This window comes from Cucurbita pepo, chromosome LG02, assembly GCF_002806865.2.
Source record: "Cucurbita pepo subsp. pepo cultivar mu-cu-16 chromosome LG02, ASM280686v2, whole genome shotgun sequence".
NCBI classification, from domain to species: Eukaryota; Viridiplantae; Streptophyta; class Magnoliopsida; order Cucurbitales; family Cucurbitaceae; genus Cucurbita; species Cucurbita pepo.
In genome coordinates, this window is record NC_036639.1 from 11792770 (window position 1) to 11819816 (window position 27047).

Below are 27047 nucleotides of genomic sequence, written 5' to 3' on the forward strand. Positions count from 1 at the left end.
AATTTATGCAAATAATCCTGCAAGAGAAACGGAGAGTAATGTAGAAAGAGAATACCATTGCAAAACTTACAATCTAGCCATTAAAAACCGTTATAGACCATTTGATAATCAATCTGGTTTTATATTTTTCGTTTTCCTGTTTTCTATTTTTTAGAAAATGAGAGAGAGAGAGACGAATTTTTTTATACAATGGGAGTTCGATACATCACGTTTTTTGAGATTTAGTTCACCTTAAGATGGATACAGTTTTCATTCTACACAATAAAATTTTTATTTGTCTGGGTCTAAAATTAAGTGCTTAAATCAATATTTTTGTTTCAAGATTTCCCTCTCTCCCTCCCATTATTTTCTTATCTGTGGATTTGTTAATTGGTATAATTCATTTTATAATTTTGTGAGGGAAATTTTATGTGGAAATATTCAATTGCAGTCAATTTGTGGATCTGGAAGGGACACCATTGGTGATATTTTAGATGACTTTTTGCGTCAGAGGTTTGGGATTGATTCTTATGAACGCATTGATGGGGGTCTTATTTATTCCAAAAAGCAAGCTGCTCTAAACAAATTTAACAACCTAGAGAGTGGAAGATTTTTGTTTCTGCTAGAAGTTCGAGCATGCCTCCCAAGTATTAAACTTTCGTCAGTTGACAGCATTATCATTTATGATAGTGACTGGACCCCAATGAATGATTTAAGAGCACTTCAGAGGATAACACTTGATTCTCAGTTGGAGCAGATAAAAATTTTCCGCTTATATTCATCTTGTACTGTTGAAGAAAAGGTTCTTATGCTGTCCTTGCAAAATAAAACTTTGGAGGGCAATTTACAGAACATCAGCTGGAGTTGTGCTAATATGCTGCTAATGTGGGGAGCATCTAATTTATTCGCTGACTTAGATAAGTTCCTTGACAAGGATAAAACTGCAGATTTCTTATCAGATACAGCACTTTTGGAAGAAGTGGTAAATGATTTAGTTTTACTTATTTCACAAAATGCCAGAAGCACAGACGAATTTGATTCCCATGTCATATTAAAAGTTCAACAGATTGAAGGAGTCTATTGTGCACACTCTCCAATTCTAGGTCAGTCAAAAATGCCATCAACAGAAGAGCAACCTCTCATATTTTGGTCTAAACTGCTTGATGGAAAGCACCCGAAATGGAAATATTCTTCAGATAGATCTTTAAGGAACCGGAAAAGGGTTCAACAGTGTGATGATTCATCATGCAAATCTAAATCGGAGATTGAGGAATCTTTGAGGAAACGTAAAAAGGTGTCAAATAGCAATGTAAAAGTTGCACAAGATGAAAACTTAACTAACAAGGAAAAAGAAGGTATGAGTATCTGAAATCTTAAATTATTTTTGCGTATACTTTCTAGGCTTTTCTTTGGGGCTTTATTGTGTTGTATGTCTGCTAGAAAAGATAATTTTACAGCATTCATACTTTCCTATTTCCGGCATTCCTAAACTTCTTTCTCGTGTGCAGATACTTCTGAAGCTCCAAAACATACATGTCAAAATTCAACTAGTTTAGCTGCTTGTGAGGATGATTCATACATTGAGAATCATCTGTCCAACTCATCTTTGACAGCTAATGATATCTTGAAAATTCTTGACTATAAGTCAGTTGGATTTGATGCAATAAGAAAGCTGATTGATCTACGAAAGAGTCTCCATCATCTTTTGAAGCCTGAAATATCTCAGTTATGCCAGATTTTGAAATTTCCAGTATGGGTCTAATTACCTTCTTTATTTGTCTAAATCTAAATTGACAAGAATAAGTAATGTACTTCGTAAAGGATGAGAATGTGCTTTTGTGGTGAATGGGTTTCTTTTGGTATTTTATCTGTAAACATCAATTTTTCTATGTTAGCTCTTCTGAAACAACTGTTGACACGTCTTATTTCAATTCAGGAACATGTCGAACGTGAGGTTGAAAAGTTTTTTGAGTATATAATGAATAATCATCACATCATTACGGAGCCAGCAACTACGACATTACTCCAGGCTTTCCAGCTATCTCTGGTTATTTTTCTTTCTCCCATTTACTCTGCCACAAATCCACAACTCCCCCCCTCCCCAGTAATTAATATACTTGAAATTCTTCCTGCTTGGGTTCATTATATCAAGCATGCCTGATTGAAGTGTGGAGTTTTGTAAATTTCTACATGCAGCTCGAAAGTCTTGTGACTTTGAGTTTGCTGTCCTTTTATTAGCGATGTTTAATTCCACATGCACAGCCATCTATTGGGATTTTGAATGTGACTTGTCTTCTGAGCAAGGCAAATCAACAGCTTGTAGAGTTAGTATAAAATACTAAAAAAATTGTTATAGAATATAAAATTGATAAACATTGAATTGGGAGTCTTCTTTATCTCTCACATACTTGTGAGCCATGCATGTTTGTTGGTGTCAATAAACAAACTAAATTATTAATTATGCTTTTTGTTCATGCTTTCTTCAATACTTTCTGAAATATTTCTATTTTTTTTTTTTTTTTTTTGTNGCTGGACTGCAGCTTCCATGCTTGAATACAAAATTGACCATAAAGAATCATTGGCACTTGCGAAGAAGCATCTTAATTTTGATTGCCATAGACAAGAAGTATACTTACTTTATTCAAGATTGAGATGTCTCAAGAAAATATTCTTCAAACACTTGGAGTATTACAAGGTCCCTGAATCTTCATTAGCTTCTGAATCCCCGTACTATGTATTGTCTGACAATGAGTTCCAGAAAGCTGTAGTAACAAGTATTAATAGAATACAGAAAACTTGTCGCAAGAAATTTGAAAAACTTAAGCAGAAGCAACAAGAAGAAAGAGATGAATTTGACAGAACATGTGATGATGAGAAATCACAGATGGAGAGACAGTTTCAGATGGAGTCAGCTGTTATTCGTTCTTGTTTTCATAATAGTCTTTTAACGAGGAATAGTAAGCTTCAGATATTAGAAAATGAATATTTAAAACAGCTTGAAGAGTACAAATGTCAGATGGAGATACGGTGTAAGAAACTTGAGGAAGAGCATAATGATGAAACAAATAAGATGATTGAAATGGAGGCTCATTGGGTTGATACATTGACATCCTGGCTCCAGGTTGAATTATTAAGCAAACAAATTTTAAATAAGACTAAGCAGAGCCAGAACAGTTTGCCGGTAACTGAGATTTTCCATGGTCTCGGAGTTGATGCAACTGTTTGTGATCATCTGCCTGAAGAGAGTAAGAGTAATGCTCTTCATAATGTCTCAGGGACTGGGAAGGGAATATCTGAAATTCCAGGATCTGTTTCTTGTGAAGCTATCATATGCAGTAATGCTGTTGAAAAATGTTCTCTTCAAACTATAAAAAATGGTGAGACTGCAGCTTTAGATACCATGGGTTCTCAAGGACCATCTGCTACTGAGTTTGACAATCACAACAGGATAACTAGCTCAAATGGCATTGAAAGGAATTTAACCTCTGAGGACCCTTTTTATGTAGGAAAAGAGCCTGAGGAAGTCATCTTGAGCAATCTAGATAAAGAGATTTCTACAGATGGGTCGAATCATAGATGTTCTGTTGGTGCTGTTGACGTTGCCTCTGTACATCTGCCAACATCAGAGGAACAGATCTCCCATTCTGATAAAGAGGCCCCTCAAAATCTTAATGAAGTTGTTGATCTCATTGAAGGTTCAACGAGAGTTCATACAGTACCTTTGCTGCCTTTTGCAGATGGAGGTGGAAATGGGGTCATCAGGAATCCTGGGAATGAAGTTCCAAGTGGAACATGTAGTCTTCGCAATTCCGATTCATTTGTGGATGCTTATACAGATCCAGAAACATCTCCCCGTGGGTTGAATTTGCCAATCAGGGAGGTTGAAAGGGTACCTGAGAGTGTTAATTTAGTAGATGTTAGAGAGAATATCTCTGCTAGTCAATCTGCATCTCAAGAATTAATTCCAACCAGTGAGATTGAAAGATTACGTGAGACTGTTAATTTAGTAGATGTTAGGGAGAACGTCTCTGCTAGTCAATCTGCATCTCAAGAATTAATTCCAATTAAATCAATGGTAAGAACATCTGAAATAGACATTTCATCAGCAATGAATGCAAGTGCTTCATGTGAAGCATTCGAGGTTGATTGCAGCAACAGTGAGAATGATGGTGAGGATCTTAGTGAACCAGTCAATCCTTGTGTGATAGAAGATACAATTGGTAATACCGACCCTGATGTCCATTCCCTTGAGCTGTCTGTCACTTCATCTCCTCTAGAGCTTGCTGTTACACCTACTGCCCAAGGCAATTGTTCTCTGCTGTTTAATCAGGTAAGTATTTAAGTTTCCGTGATATACTTATTTGCAGGAACACTTTCAAATATTTTTCACTTTCATATATATATATATAGATATAGATATAGATATAATCAGATAAAGCCCTTTGTAGGCATGCACTCTCATTCCTTTTTCATAGAATCAACATGAATTCACTTTCGACTTCCTGTAGCTTATTTTGTTTTTGAATATGTACTCTGTGCAGGCAGCACATGACGAAATCAATCAAGAGTCTTCATCTACTGGGTTCATGGATGGCATTATACAAGCGACTGAAATGGCTAATACTAATGGGGATTCTGAAGCTCCAATTTCATATGTTGCTGATCAATATAATCAGGAAGAACATGAGGAAATGAATCTACAATCTCCATGCACTGGGTCCATAGATGATATTATGCAAGCCAATTCAATGGTGAATACTAATGGGGACACCGAAGCTCCAATTTCATATGTTGCCAATCAATCTATCCAGGGAGCACAAACGATAGAGCCTCAAACACCAATGGTGCCACTAGCAACGAATTCATCTGTTGGTTTGTCTCATACTGATTTATCTTCAGTTGGTGGAACGGAAAATCAAATGAATAGGGAAAACCATTCCTTTTATCAGCTTGCTCAGACAACAAACCAACCAATTGAAATCCCTGTTCAGTCCATTGACGAAGTCTTGTTACAACCTGTGACATGTACTGTACCACATTCTACTCCTAATGTTGCCTTCAGTGAAACAAGAATGTCCTTTCTGGACACAAGAACCCTATCGGCTAATTTTGATATTAGTAATGGTCTGATGCAAACAACGCAGCCTTCAGTATCACAAACGCCTTCTTTATTGCACATTGATCCACTTGAAAAGGAATTGGAAAAATTGCGCAAGGAAATAGATATAAACATGGATATGCATACCAAAAGGGTTAGTTTCTCCCAGTTCTCTCCCATACCGTTCAAGTGCCTGTTTGTTTCTTCTACTTTTATTTTATTTTTAATTTATTATTATTATTTTGGAGAAGTGCCTGTTGTATAGATGATTAACATTGGCATACACTCAGCATAGAAAATTCTCTTTGGTGCAGAAACTGCATCTGAAATCTGAATGTGAGAAGGAAATTGAGGAGGTTACTGCTCAAATCCAGAAGAAGTATGAAACTAAGCTGCAAGAGTCTGAGACTGAGTTTGATCTTAGGAAGAAGGACCTTGATGTGAATTACAGTAAGGTTTTGATGAATAAGATCTTGGCTGAGGCTTTCAGGTGGAAATACAATGATTCTAGGACATGTGGTAAGTGGTCGATGCTGGTTTTGATTTGTTCGATGAATATCACTTATATTTCTTATCTGCTAGCATCACCTTGTTTATTTGTTTGGTTACTACCATTTTTATTAGTCTATTAATCCTGCTTCTACTAATAGAGAAGGGTCTAATCGTGCTACCTTTACTATATTTTGTGCTGCTAGCTCAAAGAGATAATATCCATATCCATGGAATTGTTAAATCTTAGACGGAAGGATTTATATAAATATTGTGAGTTATCCACAAATGGTTATCATAATGTTAAGCTGTTGAAGCAATGGTAGCAAATTAACCTGTGCAATGTATATGATATATACCATATTTATAAACAGCTAATTATTTGTTAGATTTAGTATACGACATTTGAGAATTTACTTTGTCCTGCTGCTTTAAAACAATTGAATAATATTGCTATATACACTGTTATTTTCATCATTAATAGTCTAAAATATTACTCCAAACCTAAAAATGGAAAAACTTTTCAATTTTCATATACAACAATGTTAGAGTTCGTACTTCTATAATTATGTAGTTCCTTTTTAATTATTTTTTCTTTCTTTTCTATATTTCCATCTAATATTTACATCGTTTACATGTAATGTAGCTTCTTGGTCTGTAAATTTGCTCAACTATTCTGACGTCCTCAAAATTCTACTATTATTTGGCGCAGATACTGGTCCGAGTCTTGCACCACCGATGCTTCAGCCACTTCATCTGCAAAATTTACCAGGGCCTTCTTTGGTAGTCCGGCCATCTTTCACTCCGGCTATAGTTAGTTCTCATCCATTCAATGCACCTTCTATTAATATGCAAAGGATGGCAACTGCAGCAAATCCGTCGACCAACTTACCTTCCTCTAGCCCAAGTACAGCTTCCACATCGATGCACGTTCACCATACGTCCACCCATTTCTCAAGCAGTCCTATGAGGCCACCGCATATTGGCTCCATCTCTTCTCCCACTGGAAACCCACAAGTCGGTAGTGTTATTCGTGCCCCAGCTCCTCATTTGCAACCCTTCAGACCTACATCAGCTCCCCATTTGCAACCCTTCAGACCTACATCGTCAATTTCAGCAGCCAATCCTCGTGGTATCTCTACTCAACATGGACCACCTTCTACAATCCCTCCCTCATTTCCTCAGCGTCCACCTCGACCATCTGTCGCTGCACCACATCAATCCATTCCATTGAATAGATCTTATCGCCCTGATGGTTTGGAACAGTTACCTACTTTTTCTAATACGGCCTTGTCTGCACTAGACTTGCTGATGGACATGAACAATCGTGCTGGTGTGAACTTTCCACAAAATTTTCCTCCGCCAGCAGCAGATGTAACCTTGACTGCACCCCAGCCTGTCCCGCCAGTTAGTACAGGTAGCACGCAGGTTAATGCAGTCAATACCACCGGAGATTCAGATGTTGTCTACTTGTCTGACGACGACTAACCAACACGACAAAAGGTACATTTCTGACTTCCAGAGATCCTTATAACTTGGGGTTTGCTTACATAACTAAGGGGAAATGCAAAATTACGTATCTGAAACCTTTGAAATATTGTAGATATACATACATGGCTCTCAACTTTAAATGTGTATAATGTAAATATCCATTTGCCCATGTCTACCAGTTAGGTGGTCAGGTTTTGGATACTTATTCGGCAGTTTAGAACGGATAAATTGGCTTTTTTCTTGCATCATTTTTTCCTCATCTTTGAGTAGACCCCAATGTGCGTTACATGAAAAGGGAAGAAAATTGACCTTGATTCCCGAAGATAGGATTTCAACTGTGTTACTGATCAGATTGTTAAAAGTCCTTCAGCATTTCGATTGTAAACAGTTTAGTAGACAGGTTAACTTAATTGACAAATCGCTTTGATGCTTGGCTCTGTATTTTGATTACTGGTCAAGTACGACAAGGTGGCTCCAATATGTTCCAAAAGCACTGTTGTATTATGATCTTGACTCAATACTTTTTGCAAAGTGGCTAGAATCCATTACTTGAATAAGACCAAATCTTGCATGACCATATTGAATTTTGATATCCTTCACCAATTACATTTTCTAGTCAAATCCATTTAGACATGTTTCTCTAAATATCCTTTTGTGGAATTTTCAATTTCCGAACAGAGCATTGATGATAAGTACTTGCACAAGAAAATAAACATCTCTATATGTTTAGGGATTTTTTTCTTTCAATTTTCCTGTTTAAAAAGTTTTAATGTGACTTGGGTGGACACGAGGCGGTGTGCTAGCAAAGGATATTGGACCCTAAAAAGAGATGGAGGAGAACAAAACATTTTTCATAAGGATGTAGATGGATTAGACGCGTTTTAAAAACTTTCAAAGAAAAGGTGTTAGTCTAAGTGCATAAACGAGTAGATGGATTGGTTGAAAGTTGTGGGCAATAGTCAAAAACAGTCGGCATATCATAATGTGTCTATCCATCAAATCAGTTTAAGTCAAAAAGCACTAAAATCCACAGCACATAATGTGTCTATCCATCAAATCAGTTTAAGTCAAAAAGCACTAAAATCCACAGCACTTCAGCTAAGCCAACTACCAATGTCTCTCATCAATTTGCTTCCTAAGTTGTGAAGTGGTTGTAGCAAGCACAAACTCTTGTCTTATCTTTCTCGTTTTCTCCTCATCAATATCGATATCAAATTTCAAATCATAAAAAAAAAAAAAACAACAACACTCTTTTTCTCGTAGTGCATTACTAAATTTTTGTTACAGACAACGTCTGTGATCTAAAACTCTATTTTTATATGATCTATTTAAAAGTAATACTTCTAGAAGCGAACCTCTTTCTCTTATCTCCTACATTATTTTTCAAAAAGTATTGATGATATGAGAGTGTTTAACTAAAACTCGTGCTTTCTTAAATGGTATAAGAATCGATTCTTATACATGATAAAATAATTGATTGAGGTTGGAAAGTCGAAGTTTTTCACGGACCCTTTTTCCAAATGAATTTTTTCTAGCTAAGGGTAAAAAGATATTAAAGAAGAAAAAAAAAACCCTTTTGGGAAAAAGAGTGAACAGTATGGAATGTGAAAGGGGCTGTTGAGAAGAGATGGGGCCATGAAGTGTTTATTATGTAAAAGAGGAAGAAAAAGTGGTTCTTTTTGCATTACAAGACACAAACCAGAGGGACCCAACACACTGGATGCTTTTAACTCCTTTTCACAAACTCCCATCATTTTTTTTACTTAGTTTAAGTTGATTTCGAGACGTTATGATTCAACGACCCACTTGTGAGTATCATGCTAATTTATCGGTCTACAAAAAGACCATACTTTTTTTTGGTCGGAAGGCATATAAGAAAAAGGGTTGAGTTTCAAGCCTGATTGCATGTAATTGGGTCGGGAGTTTTTAACTAAAGTCAGGTGGGACCTGGTGGGTATGTGACACGAACTAAGACCACATCTAAATGAGAGCGATCTTGAGGATAAGAAATAAAAGTTACTATCTATACCAATAAGGTGCATCTTCCTTCTCGGTAGCTCAAGTATAGGAACCCTATAGTTAAGTATGTTATACTTAGAGTTGAATGACGACCCTATTAGGTGTTGGATCTACTTGTAAGAAGTAGGGAAATGACAAGGCTATTAGACGTCGAATTCGAATTTGAATTCTAAATCTTAGACATAGGCGAGGACGCTTAAACTATTAAATTTGGAATTTTTTTTCGGGGCTCAATACTAACAATTTTAAAATTTATAAAAATAGAATTTTTAAAGATTTAAATGTGTAAAATAAATAATTAAAAAGAACAAAAGTTGGCCCATAAAAATAAATTTTTAAATCAAACAAATCATATTTAATAATATTAACAGCTGTGGAACTTTGACCACACGACCTCAACAAATCTGTATATACAGCTGGCAGTCCTATTTTATTTTATTTTATTTTTTCAAATCAAACAAAGCAATAAATACATAATTTGGTGTATCCATTCTAAAAATAATATTATTATTTTTGACTAAATTATAAATATAATTTCAATAATTTAAACAAAGTTTGAATTTAGTCATTATTTTTTTGATCTTGATGAACCGTATAATCAAGAGAAATCACGACTTTGACTACGAGCTTCATTGCTTCTACGACTATTCTCTTCATTATCATCAGCGTGGTAACTGTCTAAGTCTATCTTCGTCCCTCAAACCACTCTCCAAGTGGTATGATATTGTTTGTCTTCGTCCCTCAAACCACTCTCCAAGTGGTATGATAGTGTCCACTATGAGCGCTCATGGCTTTGCTCTGAGCTTCCCAAAATGTCTCATTGGAGATAGTATTCTTAATTATAAACACATGATCATTCCCTAAATGAGCAGATGTGTGACTTTCATCATCCAACCGAATAAAATTTAGAATAAAATTTAGAAGAGAAGTGTTCTTATGGTAAATATCTCTAGAGCTGCCAAAAAAAGGATGCTAGGAAGCTACAAGCTCTCTGCCCCATTGAACCAAAACAAAGCTCAAATCCCCTTCCCTTCGCACTGAACTTCCTCTACCCATTTCCATTACTCTTCCCAGTATGCTGTCTTCATACCCACTTGGGTTACCTTAGATTTTACCGCCCTTTCATCTGAACTCAATCATGGGTTCCACATGGAAGAAGGTGAAAGTGGCTCTCGGCTTCAATATGTGCCTCTATGGCCCTCGAAATCTTGAGGATTCTTTGCCGTCCATGGCGCCTAGATTCTCCGACGGCGCTGCGCCGTCCAATTTGCTTTCTCTGCCGGCGACACCCACCTCGTCGAATTCCCTTCTCCAGCTCTCCAAATCCTCAACAGATCCTCAAAGGTTTGTTGGGTTCTTGGGGTTTGCCCCTTTTGCTAGTTTTTTTGTTCTCTGCTGGTGTTTATCTTGTTCTTGTACTGTTGCTAAGCTTTTTTTGTTTATTTGATTTCTGAACTTGGGTTTGTGGTGTTTTCTGCTGAGAAGCTTTCTTGATCCGAATTTCTTGTGAACAGAATTAGTTTTGATGTTTTTTGTTTGCTTCTTTTTTGTACTTGAAGACTGTTGGTGTGTTAAATTCAAGTATGTGAAGGGAACTCTGTAAGAAGGAAACTAATTATATATTTAAAACAACAAAATCATTGGAATATCCTTATCTGTTCATCAATCATTGCCTCACAAAAGATAACAAGGGGAAAGAAAAACACTGTGCTACTGTTCTTTATCACTTTGATCTGTTTTACTTCGTGGTTTCAATGTCATGAGTTGTGATGAATTTATGTGAGGGAGGAGGGTGAAGTGGAGTAGTCCGTTCAAGGACCATGTGAGATCCGCGTTCTTTATAAGGGTGTGGAAACCTCTCCCTACCACACGCGTTTTGAAAACTTTGAGGGGAAACCCGAAAGGGAAAGCCCAAAGAGGATAATATCTGTTAGCAGTGGGCTTGGGAGACATTTTTTCATGTTATTTGTAGTTATTTCTTCGTTCTACATTTTGAACCGAGCCCAAGTTATGATGTTAACTACTTGACTTAATATCCATCTCTCTATGTTATCGTGTTTGAAGATAAATATTGTGTGATGTTATCATTTGATCATCTGAACTACATCTTAAACATGCAGTTCTGTAGCTTTTGTTATTATGAAGTTGGAGTTTTTGGTTCTTTTGTTCTCATCCTCGTGTCGTTTTCGAATTGCAGAGAACGTGTGCGATATGCCTGACTACTATGAGGCCGGGGAAGGGCCATGCTATCTTCACCGCCGAGTGCTCCCACTCGTTTCATTTTCATTGCATCACGTCGAATGTTAAGCATGGAAATCAAATTTGCCCAGTTTGCAGAGCCAAATGGAAAGAGATTCCTTTCCAGAGCCCAGCTTCAGATATTCCCAACAGAATGATGAGATTCAACCAACTTGATTGGTCACCAGATGAGTCGTGGATGACCGTTTTAAGAAGGGTTCGCCCCCCGTCGATTGATTTGCCTAGACAGGTAGCATCTTTGTCTCATGAGCCCGAACCTGGCCTGTTCGACGATGATGAAGTCCTAGAAGACATACCTGATAGAGGAACATCTGTTGTAGATCCTATTGATGGTTTTTTTGGGAAAATTGAGGTTAAGACATATCCAGAAGTTTCAGCTGTTGCTCAATCAGCATTTCATGATAATTTCACTGTATTAGTGCATATCAAGGCTAGTTTTGCAAATCACGGGCAGCATTGTTGCGAAAATCGAACACCATTTCCTTCTCAACGTTCTCGTGCTCCAGTTGACCTTGTCACGGTGCTTGATGTCAGTGGGAGCATGACTGGTACCAAGCTTGCTTTGCTAAAACGAGCAATGGGTTTCGTGGTACAGAGCCTTGGCCCCTCGGATCGGCTTTCTGTAATTTGCTTCTCCTCTGCAGCACGACGCGTTTTTCCTCTTTGTCGGATGACCGAGAGTGGACGACAACAGGCTTTGCAAGCTATTAATTCTTTGGTTTCAAATGGTGGAACAAACATCATAGACGGTATAAAGAAAGGGACCAAAGTGTTACTAGACCGGAAGTGGAAGAATCCTGTTTGTAGCATTATGCTACTTTCTGATGGCCAGGATACATATACTTTCGGCATTGATGGTTCACGTTCCGAAACCGACTATCTGTCGCTTCTTCCGGTATCAATCCATCGTAATAACAACACGGCGTTGCAGATACCAGTGCATTCGTTTGGTTTTGGCACCGACCATGATGCTACGACGATGCACTCGATCTCTGAGATTTCAGGGGGAACGTTTTCATTTGTAGAAGCGGAAAATACAATTCAGGATGCGTTTGCTCAGTGCATTGGAGGGCTCTTGAGTGTTGTTGTGCAAGAGCTTCAGGTTAGAATTGAGTGTGTTCATCCTAGTTTGCAGCTCGGTTCACTGAAAGCTGGAAACTACCGATCGAACATCGCTCCTGGTTCAAGAATTGGCACAATAAATGTGGGAGACCTGTATGCTCAAGAAGAACGAGACTTTTTGGTGACGATCAATGTACCGGTTGATGGTTCCTTAGAAGAGATGTCATTGCTCAAAGTCGAATGTACTTACCGAATACCCATCACGAACGAAATGGTGACGTTAGAAGACGTTGAGGAAGTGAAGATAAGAAGGCCTAATACGATTGGAGAACAATCTGTGTCGATAGAAGTTGACAGGCAACGCAATCGAGTACATGCCTTGGAGTCGATGGCGAAGGCTCGTGTTGCAGCTGAACGTGGTGATTTGGCCGATGCAGTCTCTGTCTTAGAGGACTGTTATAGAGCACTGTCAGAAACTATCTCAGGACAAGCTGGTGATCATTTATGCACATCCCTTTGTGCTGAGCTAAAGGAGATGAAGGAAAGAATGGAAGACCAACGCATCTATGATACTTCAGGAAGGGCATATGTTCTATCAGGACTAAGCTCTCATTCATGGCAGCGAGCGACCACTCGTGGTGATTCAACACGCAGCGGAAGCCTTATGCAATCGTACCAAACGCCATCAATGGTAGACATGTTGACACGGTCTCAAACCATGTTATTAGGGAACCCAACGCCACGGCCCCAAAGAACGCTCCGCCCTACAATGACATTTCCTGCTCGAACTCGTCAACGGTAATCCAACGGTACCATCTGTAACTTCATCCTTCCTGCCATTGTTGTAGACATTTCCTGTTTTTGTGGTATATGGAGTTTTGTTGGGGGGGGGTATATATTTACCTAGAGGTTTGGCTGGTATACTTCCTTGTTGTAAGCTGTAAATGAATAAGAATTGTGGGTGAAATATGTTAGTATAATTGGCGTTGTAACAACTATGACGAGACAAGCCGGGGTGGACGNTACCTAGAGGTTTGGCTGGTATACTTCCTTGTTGTAAGCTGTAAATGAATAAGAATTGTGGGTGAAATATGTTAGTATAATTGGCGTTGTAACAACTATGACGAGACAAGCCGTGGTGGACGGGGAGACGCCACGTAAGGTGCAGGAATTACGATTCTTCCTCAGACTANGGGGAGACGCCACGCAAGGTGTAGGAATTACGATTCTTCCTCAAACTAGTCCTAGTTCGTGTGATTTTGGTTGGAGGTAGTAACAACTATGACGAGACAAGCCGTGGTGGACTGGGAGATGTCACGCAAGGTGCAGGAATTACGATTCTTCCTCAGACTAGTCCTAGTTCGTGTGATTTTGGTTGGAGGTATATAAGTGAATTATGGGGATAATCGTGGCGAGTTTCACTAAGTATGGTATAATACTACTAATTCTTTTCCGAAGTGTTTATTTTTCATCAGCTACTTATCTGAAATGCTAGTTTTGGTAAATTATTGTTTATGGTATGTTTTGGGTCCATCGAGTTCATTAGGTCCATGTCAAATTGTGAACGGAAGGGATATGTACTACAATAGAGAGATTTGGGTCCATCGGGTTCATAACATCAAATTGTGAATGGAAGGATATGTACTACAATAGAAGGAATATGGGTTCATCGGGTTCATTGGGTCCATCGTGTCAAATTGTGAATGGAAGAGATACACATTACAACAGAAGGAATATTGTGAGGTCCCACGTCGGTTGAGGAGGATAACAAAACATTCTTTATAAGGGTGTGAAAACCTCTCCTTAGCAACGCGTTTTAAAAACCTCGAGAAAAAGCCCAAAGATGACAATGTCTGTTAGGGCGGGTTTGGGCCATTACCTGATATGGTTCCATCAGGTTCATCGTGTTAAAGTGTGAATAGAATGGATATGGGTCCATTAGGTACATCGTGTCGTAAGGGATATGTACTACAATAGATATGTGTCCATTGGGTCTATCGTGTCAAACTGTGAACATAAGGGATATGGGTCCGTCATATCAAATTGTGAATAGAAGGGATGTGTACTACAATAGGAATATAGGTCCATCAGATCCATCGAGTCAAATATCATTAACAAGCTCACAATGAACACATAGTTCAATTAGTGAAAAACGTTACGTACGATTAACCTCATCAAGAAAGAAAACTAAAAGACACCATAAAACGTTTTAGTTATTATTAATCATCATAATCAAGTAAAACCATTACACATTTAATTGTAAGTTACAAAGTCTAATTACTTCCCCAAATACCACACGTCCCTATATAAACTCTACATTTTATGAGCTTTTCACATCAACCCAATTCAGCTTAATCTTCCTTAGCATCCATAATCCGTTCGTAAAATGGCTAACCTCTTGAAACTCTTCATTGCTATGTCATTTCTAGCTCTCATCTTCTCGTCTACAGCTGAATCAAGGCCAAACCCTGAAATGAGTCTAGCAGCTCGAATGAAGCTGAACGATGAGATATCAGATTGTTGGGGGTCTCTATACCAACTCCAGGCATGCACGGCCGAGATTATCACGTTCTTCCTCAACGGCGAAACTTATTTAGGGCCGAATTGTTGTGAAGCCATCAAAGTCATCCAACACGAGTGTTGGCCAACGTTGCTTGGCTCTTTGGGATACACAAATGAAGAAGGAGATATCCTTGAAGCCTATTGTGATACCTCAGCTATTGATACTCTTTTGGCAATGTCACCTCCACAACAAGCAATGGCACCATCTATGGACCAACATAATGAGCCTAAAAGCTTTGCCCCTTGAAAAAGGGAAGTGGGTTTTGTAATAAAATAGCTACGAGGCTGTAGTTTGTCCAAGTTATGCTTAGTTGTTCTTCCAACCTTTGCAATTCTATAGTTACACTTGGTGGGTTTTTTCCGTTTCGAGGAATATATAATTTTCGTTATATGTTTTGAAGTGACCGTCCCTACGTTAGTAAAACTTTTCACAGGTTCCTATCATATAAATAATATACACTATGTCATATATGTGACCGACGAGACACTGTTTGATTTATTAAATCACTAATCAGAAGTTCAGAAAGATCCAACGTGTAGAAATTTATAATGATTGTTAGAATATGTATAATGATTGTTAGAATGTTGGATAAAAAGTCAACATGGCGATCATAAGCGTGAAGGTTATTAGGCTAAATTATATAGCAAATACTCGTGCACTTTGACTTTTGTTCGAAAATTACCGGTAATTTGTACAGTAGATACTGTCATCTTTGGGCTTTCCCTTTCGGGCCTCCCCTCAGGGCTTTAAAACGCGTCTGCTGGGGGAAGGTTTCCACACCCTTGTAAATGGTGTCAACCAATGTGGGACATCACATTACCCCTAATTTTCAAGAGCCACAATATTACCGACCGAGACCGTGATAATTATATTTGGAATAAAAAGTTAGAATATATTGAACACAAGAAATGTCATTATTTAACATCATTCAGACAAGTGTCTAAATTATTATTAAGTCGTTTTAGACGATTGTTATGTCGATTTTTTATCAACATTATAATTTGGAGATTTCTACTCAAAGGGTAATTTGAAACGTTTATCAAAAGTTGACCGCTATATGACAACTTTTTAAAATAAAAGTTAAAATTACACGGGCCATTTTGTTAAAAGCTAAATTAATAAAAAAATACTCCGAGTTTTACATTTTATCTAAAAAAAATACCTATAAACTGAGAAGTTAAAATGCGAAAAGTTGAAAGGAATAATCAATTATAAAACGTTTTGGTTATTGAAAAGTGATAATCAATTATTAGATTAATTAAGTAAAGTCATTAAGCATTTAATTGTAAGTTACAAAGTCTGATTAATCATACGTTGCCTTCTCTATTTATATAAGCTCCCCATTTGATTATCCATTCATATCAACCCTTCGTCTCTTCTTCGAATCTTTCCTTCCTAAAATGGCTAATTTTTTGAAACTCTTCGTTCTTACGTTCTTTCTAGCTCTCATCGTCTTATCTACAACGGAATCGAGGCCGAACCCTGAAATGAGTCTAGCAACTCAAATGAAGTTGAACGATGAGGTATCAGATTGTTGGGGATCTCTATACGAACTCCAGGCATGCACGGCTGAAATTATCACGTTCTTCCTCAACGGCGAAACTTATTTAGGCCCGAATTGTTGTGAAGCCATCAAAGTCATCCAACACGAGTGTTGGCCTACGTTGCTTGGCTCTTTGGGATACACAACTGAAGAAGGAGATATCCTTGAAGCCTATTGTGATACCTCAGCTATTGACACTCTTTTGGCAATGTCACCTCCTCAACTTGCAATGGCACCATCTATGGACCAACATAATGAGCCTAAAACCTTTGCTCCCTAAAAAGGGAAGTGGGTTTTGTAATAAAATAACCAGAATTACACTTTCGAGTTTTTCAGTTTTCGAGGAATATATAATTTTCTTTATATGTTTTAGAATGATCGCCTTTGTGATGGTAAAACTTTCTATATTCAAGTGATCGATCAGAGAACTCGTCTCAACCCATTTTAATAAATTAAGATCATATTGTTGGATGATGAAAGTCCCACATCGGTTAATTTAAAGAATGATCATAGGTTTATAATCAAGGAATACTATCTCCATTCGTATGAGACCTTTTGGGAAGCCCAAAGCAAAACCATGAGAGCTCATACTCAAAGTGGACAATATCATATCATTGTTGTAGAGAGTCGTGTTCATCTAATATGGTATTAGAACAAAGGACTCCAAAAGAAAAAGGGTAAATTTATTTTCATGTATACATATTTAAATTTACATAAATTTAACATTAATAATGTGGATGAAAATCATTCATCAGTGTTTATTCATGAAATAAATATTAATAATTAATAGCTATTTTGTCTATTTATTTTTAAATAAAAGTACCAATAAAGTGATTACTTAAATTATTATATAAGCATAACTTTAATTAAAGTGCTTTTAATTTATTTATTTATTTTTTTTAATTAAAAACGAATGTGCTTCCAATGAGCTAAAGATATAATGTACTTTATTTTGGTGGGTTTTATCACATTTTCATTATGGATTTTTTTTTATTTAATTTTCGTCTTTATATTTTAAATATTTTAAAACCTTTTGTTTTGATTACCTACTCCTCGCTTTTTAAGAGCGAAAATTATTCTAAAGACGAACACGAGTCCTTCTAAGATACTTATTCTTCACTCACATATATTACAGAAAAAGTTATAGGATATCACGCAACATATAATTACTACGAATAAAGCATGCTCAACCATGTAGTTCTTATGATTGAGCCACCAAAAAAGGAAGTTGATATTGTTGGTATAGGTAATAGTAAACGCTCTATGGTATCGTTTCATTCATATACCCATCATTTACTTGGGTATCACATATTTACTATGACGGAGAGAACGAGATATTAACTTGTACATCATTAGATATGAGACCGAGTAGGGAGATTGATGTAACAAGTATGAAAACGAAAACTAGTTCGTGAGTCAATATGAACAAATTTTTGAATTTGAAAGCATTGAATCAATCTATGATTTGAAAAAGAGGAAGATTGATGGGAAGGAAAAGGTGATCAACTTTGTTTTGGGTAGGAAAGTTGAAGCCAAAAGAACCCTTTGATTGTGATATGTGTTGTTTCATTTCAAAGTAACAAATCCTCTCTTTTTACAATTTTGCCTTTTATCTATGGGAGTAACCCATTTTAATAATTTATTATAAGTCAAATCATTACGAACAATCGAAATTTTATACTTCTATCAGATCCTCGCTATCTCATGATCAAGCTTGTGTAGCCAGATGTCGTGTGGTAGGGTCGATAATAAGACACTGTGTGTGATGAAGTAGTAGGAAGCACCATTCTCACCTCAACAAGTTGTCTGATGAAAAAGACTTTTTAAATGGAGTAAAAGAATTTAACATCGTCGATCTCTTCCATCAAGATTGAGATGAGTCAATGTCGGTCANTTTAACATCGTCGATCTCTTCCATCAAGATTGAGATGAGTCAACGTCGGTCGATGGTGTGGGGAACCCATGTAAAGAAAATTCCTCTCATGAAACTCCCACCTTGATCTCTATGAAATCTAACGAAAAAAGTTGTGAAGGCAAAGAATTAGATGGGGCTAGGGATGACGATTATCCANCTCTATGAAATCTAACGAAAAAAGTTGTGAAGGCAAAGAATTATATGGGGCTAGGGATGACGATTATCCACTTTAGCCCATTATATATTGTCGTCAGCCTCATGATTTTAAAATACAGGGAGAGGTTTCTACACCCTTGTAAGAAATGTTTCATCCCTCTCTATAGCCAACGTAGGATCTCACAACCCACCATCATTATGGGCCAGCGTTCTCGTTGGCACACCGGCGAGTTCATAAGTAATGATAGTGCATGGCGACTCAGCTTCAAATCAAAATCCTCATCCTTCTTTTAATTTCTTTATGAGTTTTCCTTTGTTGCATTCAAATTCCCCAAGAACACAAAGTTTGGCTCAAACCCATTTTCCTCAACTCTCTTCTTCTTTGCTAATATTTCAAGCCATTTTTTGATGCCTCTGGTTTTGTAAGTTGTGGGTTCTTCTTTTGAGGTTTGTTTTGGCTTTGGATTGTTTGCGGAAGAAGCTATTGTTAGCTGTTTATTTCGCATCTCTTTCCACTCCATTGCTTTAACTTCAAGTTTTTGTAAGTATTTTTTTACTTCTTTTTCTTGTTGTTGTCTTCTTGGGTTTGCTTCTTTTTAAGTTTTCTTTCATTCATGGCCATCCCATGCTCGTTTTGGTTGCTTTCGCAGTCAAATCTGCCTTCAAATATGGCGTTTACACCTTCTTTCTTCCACAATTTTTGAGTTAAAGAACCTCTTTTTGGGTGTTTTCTAATTTGGAGATTTGGGTTTTTGTTTTTTCAATCAAACATTTTTATCTAGTTTCTAGACAGACAATGGAGGAGCCATTTTCTGAGGCTTTAAATCCGGGCTGAAGAGGCAATAAGCCTCAAGATGATGCGTTTTTTGACACTGTTTCAACTAAAACTAATATTATAAGCATCAACCCCATGTGACATTGAGTGCATTTCTCATGTACAAACGCTTCTTCCTTTATTAAGTCTCCTAATTCTGTTCTTGTTCATAACTCACCTCTCTTGACAGGCCTTTCTCAACTCATTTCTGGCCAACTTTCTCAGGTCGAAGATAATGTTTCGATATTGGTAATCTCTTTTCAGTTTCGTTCGGTTGCAGGTTGTGATTGTTCCGAAATCGTGTTGTGGAAGATGGGAATGTTTCGGAATCCTACGACGCGAAACGGGGAGTATTTAGAAGGGATGATAAATGAGTATGTTGGAGGAGGAAAGGGAAAGTTAAGAGCTCAAAGAAATACCTCAACAAAGCTTGTTACTGCTCTTACATGTCTCCAGTTTGCCTTTGCAATATATGCAACGTTTTTACTTTATTATGTGAGCCCTGCAATAGACTTGAGAACCAAACCAGATTTCTCTTGGGCTACTAGAATTGCTCAGCAATGGAAACAGTTTGTAATACCGCCCCACGTCGTGGGACGATATCAAGAACAAACTTCTTTTGCGGAATTCAGACCGATCACACCGGAGGAAGCTTGTGAGAACGAGAAGATTGATTTCGAGCAAAAGAAGTCGAATGATGCACAGATGATCAAGTTGAAAACAGAGCTTTATAATGAGGTTTTAGATTTTCAAAGCCAAAGCTTTGGAACTGAAACTCTTTCTCAGCTTATGGCAATGAAGTCCAAATGGGATTTGAGAGGGAAAAACAAGCCAAAAGTTACTGTGATCTTGAACCATTTCAAGAGGAAAACTCTGTGTGCACAGATTAACTCTTTGCTGCATCAAACTCTTCCTTTCCACCATGTTTGGGTGCTTGCATTTGGGAGCCCAAATGAGCTCTCATTGAAGAGAATTGTAGATAGCTATAACAACTCAAGAATTAGCTTCATTAGTTCAAGCTATGACTTCAAGTACTATGGAAGGTTCCAAATGGCCTTACAAACCGAGGCCGATTTAGTATACATTCTCGACGACGACATGATTCCTGGCCATAAAATGCTACAGATTTTGTCTCATGTAGCAGGGACGGAGAAGTACAAGAATGCAGTTTTGGGCAGTATAGGGAGGATTTTGCCATTTCGACAGAAGGATTTCACGTTCCCGAGTTATCGGAAGTTTCGTTCCAAGGAGGCGGGGCTTTACTTGCCTGATCCTGCTTATAACATCACAGTCAATAAAATTGTGCAGGTTGATTTTCTCTCCAGCTCTTGGTTCTTATCTGCAGAGCTTGTTAAGACGCTTTTCATTGAAACTCCATTCACCTTTGCAACAGGGGAAGATCTCCATCTAAGGTAACTTTAACTCGATTTACATTCCTGCTTTCTTCATTTCTACGGTACTACAAATCAACTGAGTCATAACATAATGTGAGATCCCACATCGGTTAGAGAGGGGAATAAAGCATTCCTTACAAGGGTGTGGAGACCTCTCCCTAGTATACGCATTTTAAAACCTCAAGGGAAAGCCCAAAGAGGACAATATTTGTTAACGGTGTGCTTGGGCCGTTACAAGTGGTAACAGAGCCAGTCACCTAACGGTGCGAGACACTGGTGGCGTAGGGCTAGACCCTCTCCAGTGGGTTTGGACTGTTACAAATGGTATCAGAGCTAGACACTAAGCAGTGTGCCAGCGAGGACACTGGCCCCCAAGGGGGTGGATTTTGAAATCCCACATCAGTTGGAGNGGTGCGAGACACTGGTGGCGTAGGGCTAGACCCTCTCCAGTGGGTTTGGACTGTTACAAATGGTATCAGAGCTAGACACTAAGCAGTGTGCCAGCGAGGACACTGGCCCCCAAGGGGGGTGGATTTTGAAATCCCACATCAATTGGAGAAAAGAACAAAAGAACGAAACAGTCCTTATAAGGGTGTGGAAACCTCTTCCTAATAGAGGCGTTTTAAAACCTTGAGGGGAAATCCATAAGGAAAAGCCCAAAAAAGACAATATCTGCTAGCAGTGGGCTTGGGCAGTAACACATATCGTGACAAACGGAAGCTGTCTTTTTGGTGCATTATTTGCAACAGACTAGCAGTCATGGAATGGAAATTGTGGAATAAAATTCCTTTGAGTGAAGCATTATCAGAATTTCACATTATAAATGGCTTTAGCACTGAAATTTGATCTCATCTTTCCAGTAAATTCTGGTCAGCTAACTGTTATCCATCCCAAATTATGCAGCTATCAGCTTCAAAAATACAGAAACGCAGGCTCGTTTGTTCTTCCTGTAGATCCAAAAGACAAGGAAACCTGGGGTGATAGTGAACACAGGCTGGCTTACGTGTCCGAGACAACTGTGATATTTAAGGACATCGTTCAAGTTCGGGACGATCAATGGTGGAAAGCGCTGTCTACTGGCTATGTCACACAATGGGCAGCCATGCATCCTCAAAAGATAGATGCTCTATTCTATGCTCATTCTGTTGATGAAGTTAAAGCACTAGCCCCACTTCTTGAAAAGTTCAGGTCCACTATTGGCAAGAAAGCTTATATTGTAGTGTCGGGAGGCACTTTTTGCCCATGTGAAGATGCTGCAGCTGCTCTTAAATGGCCTAAGTTGGTGTGTAAAGAACGGAGGTTCAAGATATTTGACTTAGCTATTGGGGCTCTCTCTGGCCTATCTAATTCTGAGGTGCCCGTGGTGCAAGCAGTGTATGCTAGTATGAAGGGATTGATCCAAATACACAATCCAAGCATCATCGTCACGGTAGCCGATCTCGATCCTAACGTAAAGAAGGCTTTGAAAATGGCGTCCGAGGCTAACATGAATACTACAACACTGATTCTTTTACCAAGACCTTCCATTTCAAAAGTTCTTTGGATGGCTGATCTTCGACCAACCGCAATTCCAAGTAAGAACACTACAACACTTTTTACGCTCAGTTTCTCCCGTCGAAAATTCTTGCCATAGTGTAACACTCGTGCGTTTTTTCCTTCTTCAGATTGGAACAAGATGCGGATTTCAATCAACATTATCACACAAAACCGTGCCAATTCGTTAACAAGGCTTCTCAAATCACTCAAAGATGCATATTACCTAGGGGATGAGATACCTATCAGCTTCAACATGGACAGCAAAGTGGATGAGGAAACTATCAAATTAGTAAGCTCATTTGAGTGGCCCCATGGCCCCAAAAGCCTTAGAAGGAGAATCATCCAAGGAGGGCTAATACGAGCAGTGAGCGAGAGTTGGTATCCAGCTTCAGACGACGATTACGGTCTCTTACTCGAAGATGATATCGAAGTCTCTCCATACTACTACCTATGGATCAAATATGCCCTCCTAGCATACCACTATGATCCACAAATATCTCTACCTGAGCTATCGACGATATCGCTTTACACACCTCGGCTAGTCGAAGTGGTGAAGGAAAGGCCTAAATGGAATGCAACAGAGTTTTTCCAGCGGATTCATCCAAACACACCTTACCTCCACCAGCTGCCCTGCAGCTGGGGAGCACTTTTCTTCCCCAAACATTGGAGGGAATTTTATGTTTACATGAACTCAAGATTCACAGAAAATGCCAAGGAAAATCCAGTTCAAATCCCTAAATCAAGAACAAACGGTTGGCAGGCATCATGGAAGAAGTTCCTAATCGACATGATGTACCTAAGAGGCTACGTCAGTTTGTATCCAAATTTCCCAAATCAAGCCAGTTTTTCAACAAATCACATGGAACCAGGCGCTCACATAAGTGCAAAAGACAATATCGTGAAGCATAACAAGGAAGATTTCGAGGTTCCATTACTGAAAGAAAACTTCGTGAATTTCTTACCTAACGGCAAATTGCCGGCGGCTTCGAGACTGCCGTCGCTGAACCTCTTCAATCAACCGGTTTCTCTGAAGGGACTCAAATCCGCCGGAGCCAAACTAAGGCAAGATGTTCTGAAATGCGAAGTTTCGGAGATCGTAGCGGTGAATCATCAAACTGGTCTGCCTTCGCATTGCGCAAAATTCTGATTTGTTCTTGAGGATTTTTTACTTCTTTTCGGCAATAAATTTGCTGAATTTCATCACTTTGCCTGTAATTTGGTTGGTATGATCTGATCGATTTAATAACAATAAAGAAAAAAAAGAAAAGCATTCAATTTGAACATGGTCGATAATTCGTGAATGCCGTGCATTGGAATTATCGTGATGAAGAGTATGATTGTGATACTAACTATTCTTATAAGAAGGAAGTAAAAGTATGTCAGTGATAAACTTGATGATAATTTTGTCCTCACTGGAAACTGAATGACTTGAAGCATTGAATTTTTTTAAAAATTGCTCGAGATGTTTTGGTAACTTTAGTCGTATTGTGACTTCTAAATCATCTATCCGAAAGAGGTTTTTTTATTCTTTTAAGAGTTGTTTGATGTCTAAAATAATAAAATTTTATTCACATCGACATTTTTTAATCCATCAACGAACGACAACCGGTAAATTTGATAATGTCTTCACTATCCTTTGCAGGATCGAAATAAAGGTCGCGAGAGAAGAAGTTTGGAAGTTGGATGGCTCTGGATTCCTCCATGAGTTTGATCTCTTCAACTAGGAAGTTGGTTGTGTTGTCTTTATCGATTGAAATTAGGTTTGTATGCTTTGTGTCACATTCGTGTTCTTGTGATAGCAGGACAGCGATTATGCGACACTTGTTCTAACCAATCAAACAAGTCAGCCTTGAGAAACTTGGACGTTGCGAACAACGTCGGCATATGTGCGGGCCTCGAGTCATGTTACGAGAAAAGGTTTAGAAAACGTGAGCAAGGAAATACATTGGAAACCGATTTGAAGAATTAAAGAAATGAACGTTATATGACAATTAAATAGCATATAACTCAGGGTAGGAAGAAGTGACATAGCATATAACTCAGGGTAGGAAGAAGTGACAATTAGTTAGTCATATCTCTATCGTACATTTTGGGGCATTTTAGCCCTTACAAGTGTAGATATGATTTTGGTGAATAGTCATACACCCCACATTCACCCAATATGAAATGGTAAAGACCCATCTAGGATGAAAGCACGTAATAAGGATTTGGAACCGGCATGCAACTATAGACAACACAACCCTGGACAGGAACAGGTATACAACCATAGACAAACACAATCCTAGACAAGCAAGATCAGGATATCTGTCATGCAGCCAAGACAACACAACCTGGACAGGCAAGACCAGGATATCTGTCATGCAGTCATAGACAACACGCCTTGGACATGCATGACAGTGACACTTTGCATGCTAGAGCTTTTTTGGTCAAGTCAATCTCCAGGATATCTGTCATGCAGCCATAGACAGCATGCCTTGGACATGCATGACAGTGACACTTTGCATGCTAGAGCTTTTTTGGTCAAGTCAATCTCCAGTATATCTATCATGCAATCATAGACAACACGCCTTGGACATGCATAACAGTGACACTTTGCATGCTAGAGCTTTTTTGGTCAAGTCAATCTCCAGGATATCTACGCCTTGGACATGCATAACAGTGACACTTTGCATGCTAGAGCTTTTTTGGTCAAGTCAACCCGACCAACCCACCCGATCAACTGAACCCGTCAAGTCAACCCGACCAACTAAACTCAATTCAACTCTACCCTACCGTACATTTGTAATGTTTTAGGTCAGATTTGAGTGCATTAATTAAGTTTCCTAATCAACACTCTAAATGTCATTAAATATAAAGATGAGGACTATTAATTTCCTCTTTTTTTTATGGAAAGGGATGAAAAAATTATGGCCTTAAAAAACAGTTTCAAAAGATCAGCCATGAAGGTTGGTAAATTAAAAAATCAAGAGCCAATCAAAATGAGAGTAACCAACTAAGCAACGCAGTCAACAGCCTTAATTACAGCAAAAGTTGTTACCAAATCCACAGATTTGAGAGACCTTATGAGCCATTATGAGCCCTATATATAAACCTCAATAATAACTCTTTCATCCAAATTGTGTCTGTTCATACAAAGACCAAATAAATAAATAAAATATATATTTATATATATATAAAACATTCAGCTGAGAGATATAGTAGAATAAGAAAACAAAAGATGGCCGGAGGTGGGTTTGTTTCTCAGTCCGGTGGTAAGGTCTATGAGGGAGGTGTCAATGCTTTTGTTATTATCACTTGTATGGTTGCAGCCATGGGCGGTCTCATCTTTGGATACGATCTCGGAATATCAGGTTGGTTACACTAATACATCTTTCTAAACTTTGATAGTACTATGAATATTGTCTCTGTGGATGTGAGTAGAAATCAAGTGGGCTCGAGTAATAGATCTTTCTGAATCATCATGATGATATGAATATTGTTCATGTCAAGCGTCATCGTATCAATAGGTCCATAATGATGTGATTGATAGCTTTGTTTGTTTCCAGGAGGGGTGACTTCAATGGAAACTTTCCTGAAGCAATTCTTCCCATCAGTGTATGAACAACAAGAAAAGGCGGCAGGAGGGAACCAGTACTGCAAGTTTGACAGCCAGCTCCTCACATTGTTCACATCTTCACTATACTTGGCTGCATTATTTGCCTCTTTCTTTGCATCAACCGTAACCAGGGCTTTTGGAAGAAAAATGTCAATGCTGGTTGGAGGCTTAGTCTTCTTGTTGGGCTCAATCTTAAACGGAGCTGCTGTCAACGTCGAAATGCTAATCATCGGTCGATTGCTACTCGGATTCGGCGTCGGCTTTGCCAATCAGGTTAACATCACTACAAGAAATAATAGATACGATAGCTCGGGTACTAATCAATGTCTTACCCATCATAGATACGATAGCTCGGGTACTAATCAATGTCTGACCCATCATAGATACGATAGCTCGGGTACTAGTCAATGTCTGACCCATCATAGATACGATAGCTCGGGTACTAGTCAATGTCTGATTGGGTACTAGTCAATGTCAGACCCATCATAGATACGATGGCTCTGGTACTAGTCAATGTCTGGCCCATCTTAGATACGATGGCTCTGGTACTAGTCAATGTCTGGCCCATCATAGATACGATGGCTCTGGAACTAACCAATGTCTGGCCCATCATAGATACGATGGCTCTGGAACTAACCAATGTCTGGCCCATCATAGATACGATGGCTCTGGAACTAACCAATGTCTGACCCATCATAGATACGATGGCTCTGGAACTAACCAATGTCTGACCCATCATAGATACGATGGCTCTGGAACTAACCAATGTCTGACCCATCATAGATACGATGGCTCTGGAACTAACCAATGTCTGACCCATCATAGATACGATGGCTCTGGAACTAACCAATGTCTGACCCATCATAGATACGATGGCTCTGGAACTAACCAATGTCTGACCCATCATAGATACGATGGCTCTGGAACTAACCAATGTCTGACCCATCATAGATACGATGGCTCTGGAACTAACCAATGTCTGACCCATCATAGATACGATGGCTCTGGAACTAACCAATGTCTGACCCATCATAGATACGATGGCTCTGGAACTAACCAATGTCTGACCCATCATAGATACGATGGCTCTGGAACTAACCAATGTCTGACCCATCATAGATACGATGGCTCTGG

The 27047-nt window shown here is 38.5% G+C and overlaps 6 protein-coding genes across 6 annotated transcripts in view; all 6 read left to right on the plus strand.

Moving 5' to 3' along the window:
* The window catches only part of LOC111787819 (helicase protein MOM1), a 20344-nt gene extending 12710 nt beyond the window's left edge, over positions 1-7634 (plus strand). Inside the window, exons 14-20 of the mRNA XM_023667876.1 lie at positions 431-1334; positions 1488-1729; positions 1916-2026; positions 2507-4309; positions 4521-5231; positions 5392-5596; positions 6279-7634. Of these exons, the coding sequence (XP_023523644.1) occupies positions 431-1334; positions 1488-1729; positions 1916-2026; positions 2507-4309; positions 4521-5231; positions 5392-5596; positions 6279-7054 (4752 nt within the window). The 3' untranslated portion in view covers positions 7055-7634. The remainder of the gene's footprint in view (positions 1-430; positions 1335-1487; positions 1730-1915; positions 2027-2506; positions 4310-4520; positions 5232-5391; positions 5597-6278) is intronic.
* Positions 7635-10041: 2407 nt separating this feature from the next.
* On the plus strand, positions 10042-13854 carry LOC111788639. The gene is made up of 4 exons (XM_023669058.1): positions 10042-10424; positions 11274-13306; positions 13430-13559; positions 13609-13854. Exons 1-2 carry the CDS (start codon positions 10215-10217, stop codon positions 13197-13199), a joined length of 2136 nt encoding a protein of 711 aa, XP_023524826.1. The 5' UTR covers positions 10042-10214; the 3' UTR covers positions 13200-13306; positions 13430-13559; positions 13609-13854.
* A 929-nt stretch (positions 13855-14783) lies between these two features.
* LOC111788483 (egg cell-secreted protein 1.1-like) lies at positions 14784-15206 on the plus strand. The gene has a single exon (XM_023668819.1). It carries the CDS (start codon positions 14784-14786, stop codon positions 15204-15206), a length of 423 nt encoding a protein of 140 aa, XP_023524587.1.
* Positions 15207-16360: 1154 nt separating this feature from the next.
* LOC111788484 (egg cell-secreted protein 1.1-like) lies at positions 16361-16783 on the plus strand. Its single transcript, XM_023668820.1, has one exon. It carries the CDS (start codon positions 16361-16363, stop codon positions 16781-16783), a length of 423 nt encoding a protein of 140 aa, XP_023524588.1.
* A 2904-nt stretch (positions 16784-19687) lies between these two features.
* LOC111789398 lies at positions 19688-23599 on the plus strand. The gene is made up of 3 exons (XM_023670159.1): positions 19688-20800; positions 21686-22356; positions 22447-23599. Exons 1-3 carry the CDS (start codon positions 19701-19703, stop codon positions 23463-23465), a joined length of 2790 nt encoding a protein of 929 aa, XP_023525927.1. The 5' UTR covers positions 19688-19700; the 3' UTR covers positions 23466-23599.
* Positions 23600-25535: 1936 nt separating this feature from the next.
* The window catches only part of LOC111788485 (sugar transport protein 10-like), a 3563-nt gene continuing 2051 nt past the window's right edge, over positions 25536-27047 (plus strand). Inside the window, exons 1-2 of the mRNA XM_023668821.1 lie at positions 25536-25668; positions 25864-26186. Of these exons, the coding sequence (XP_023524589.1) occupies positions 25536-25668; positions 25864-26186 (456 nt within the window). The remainder of the gene's footprint in view (positions 25669-25863; positions 26187-27047) is intronic.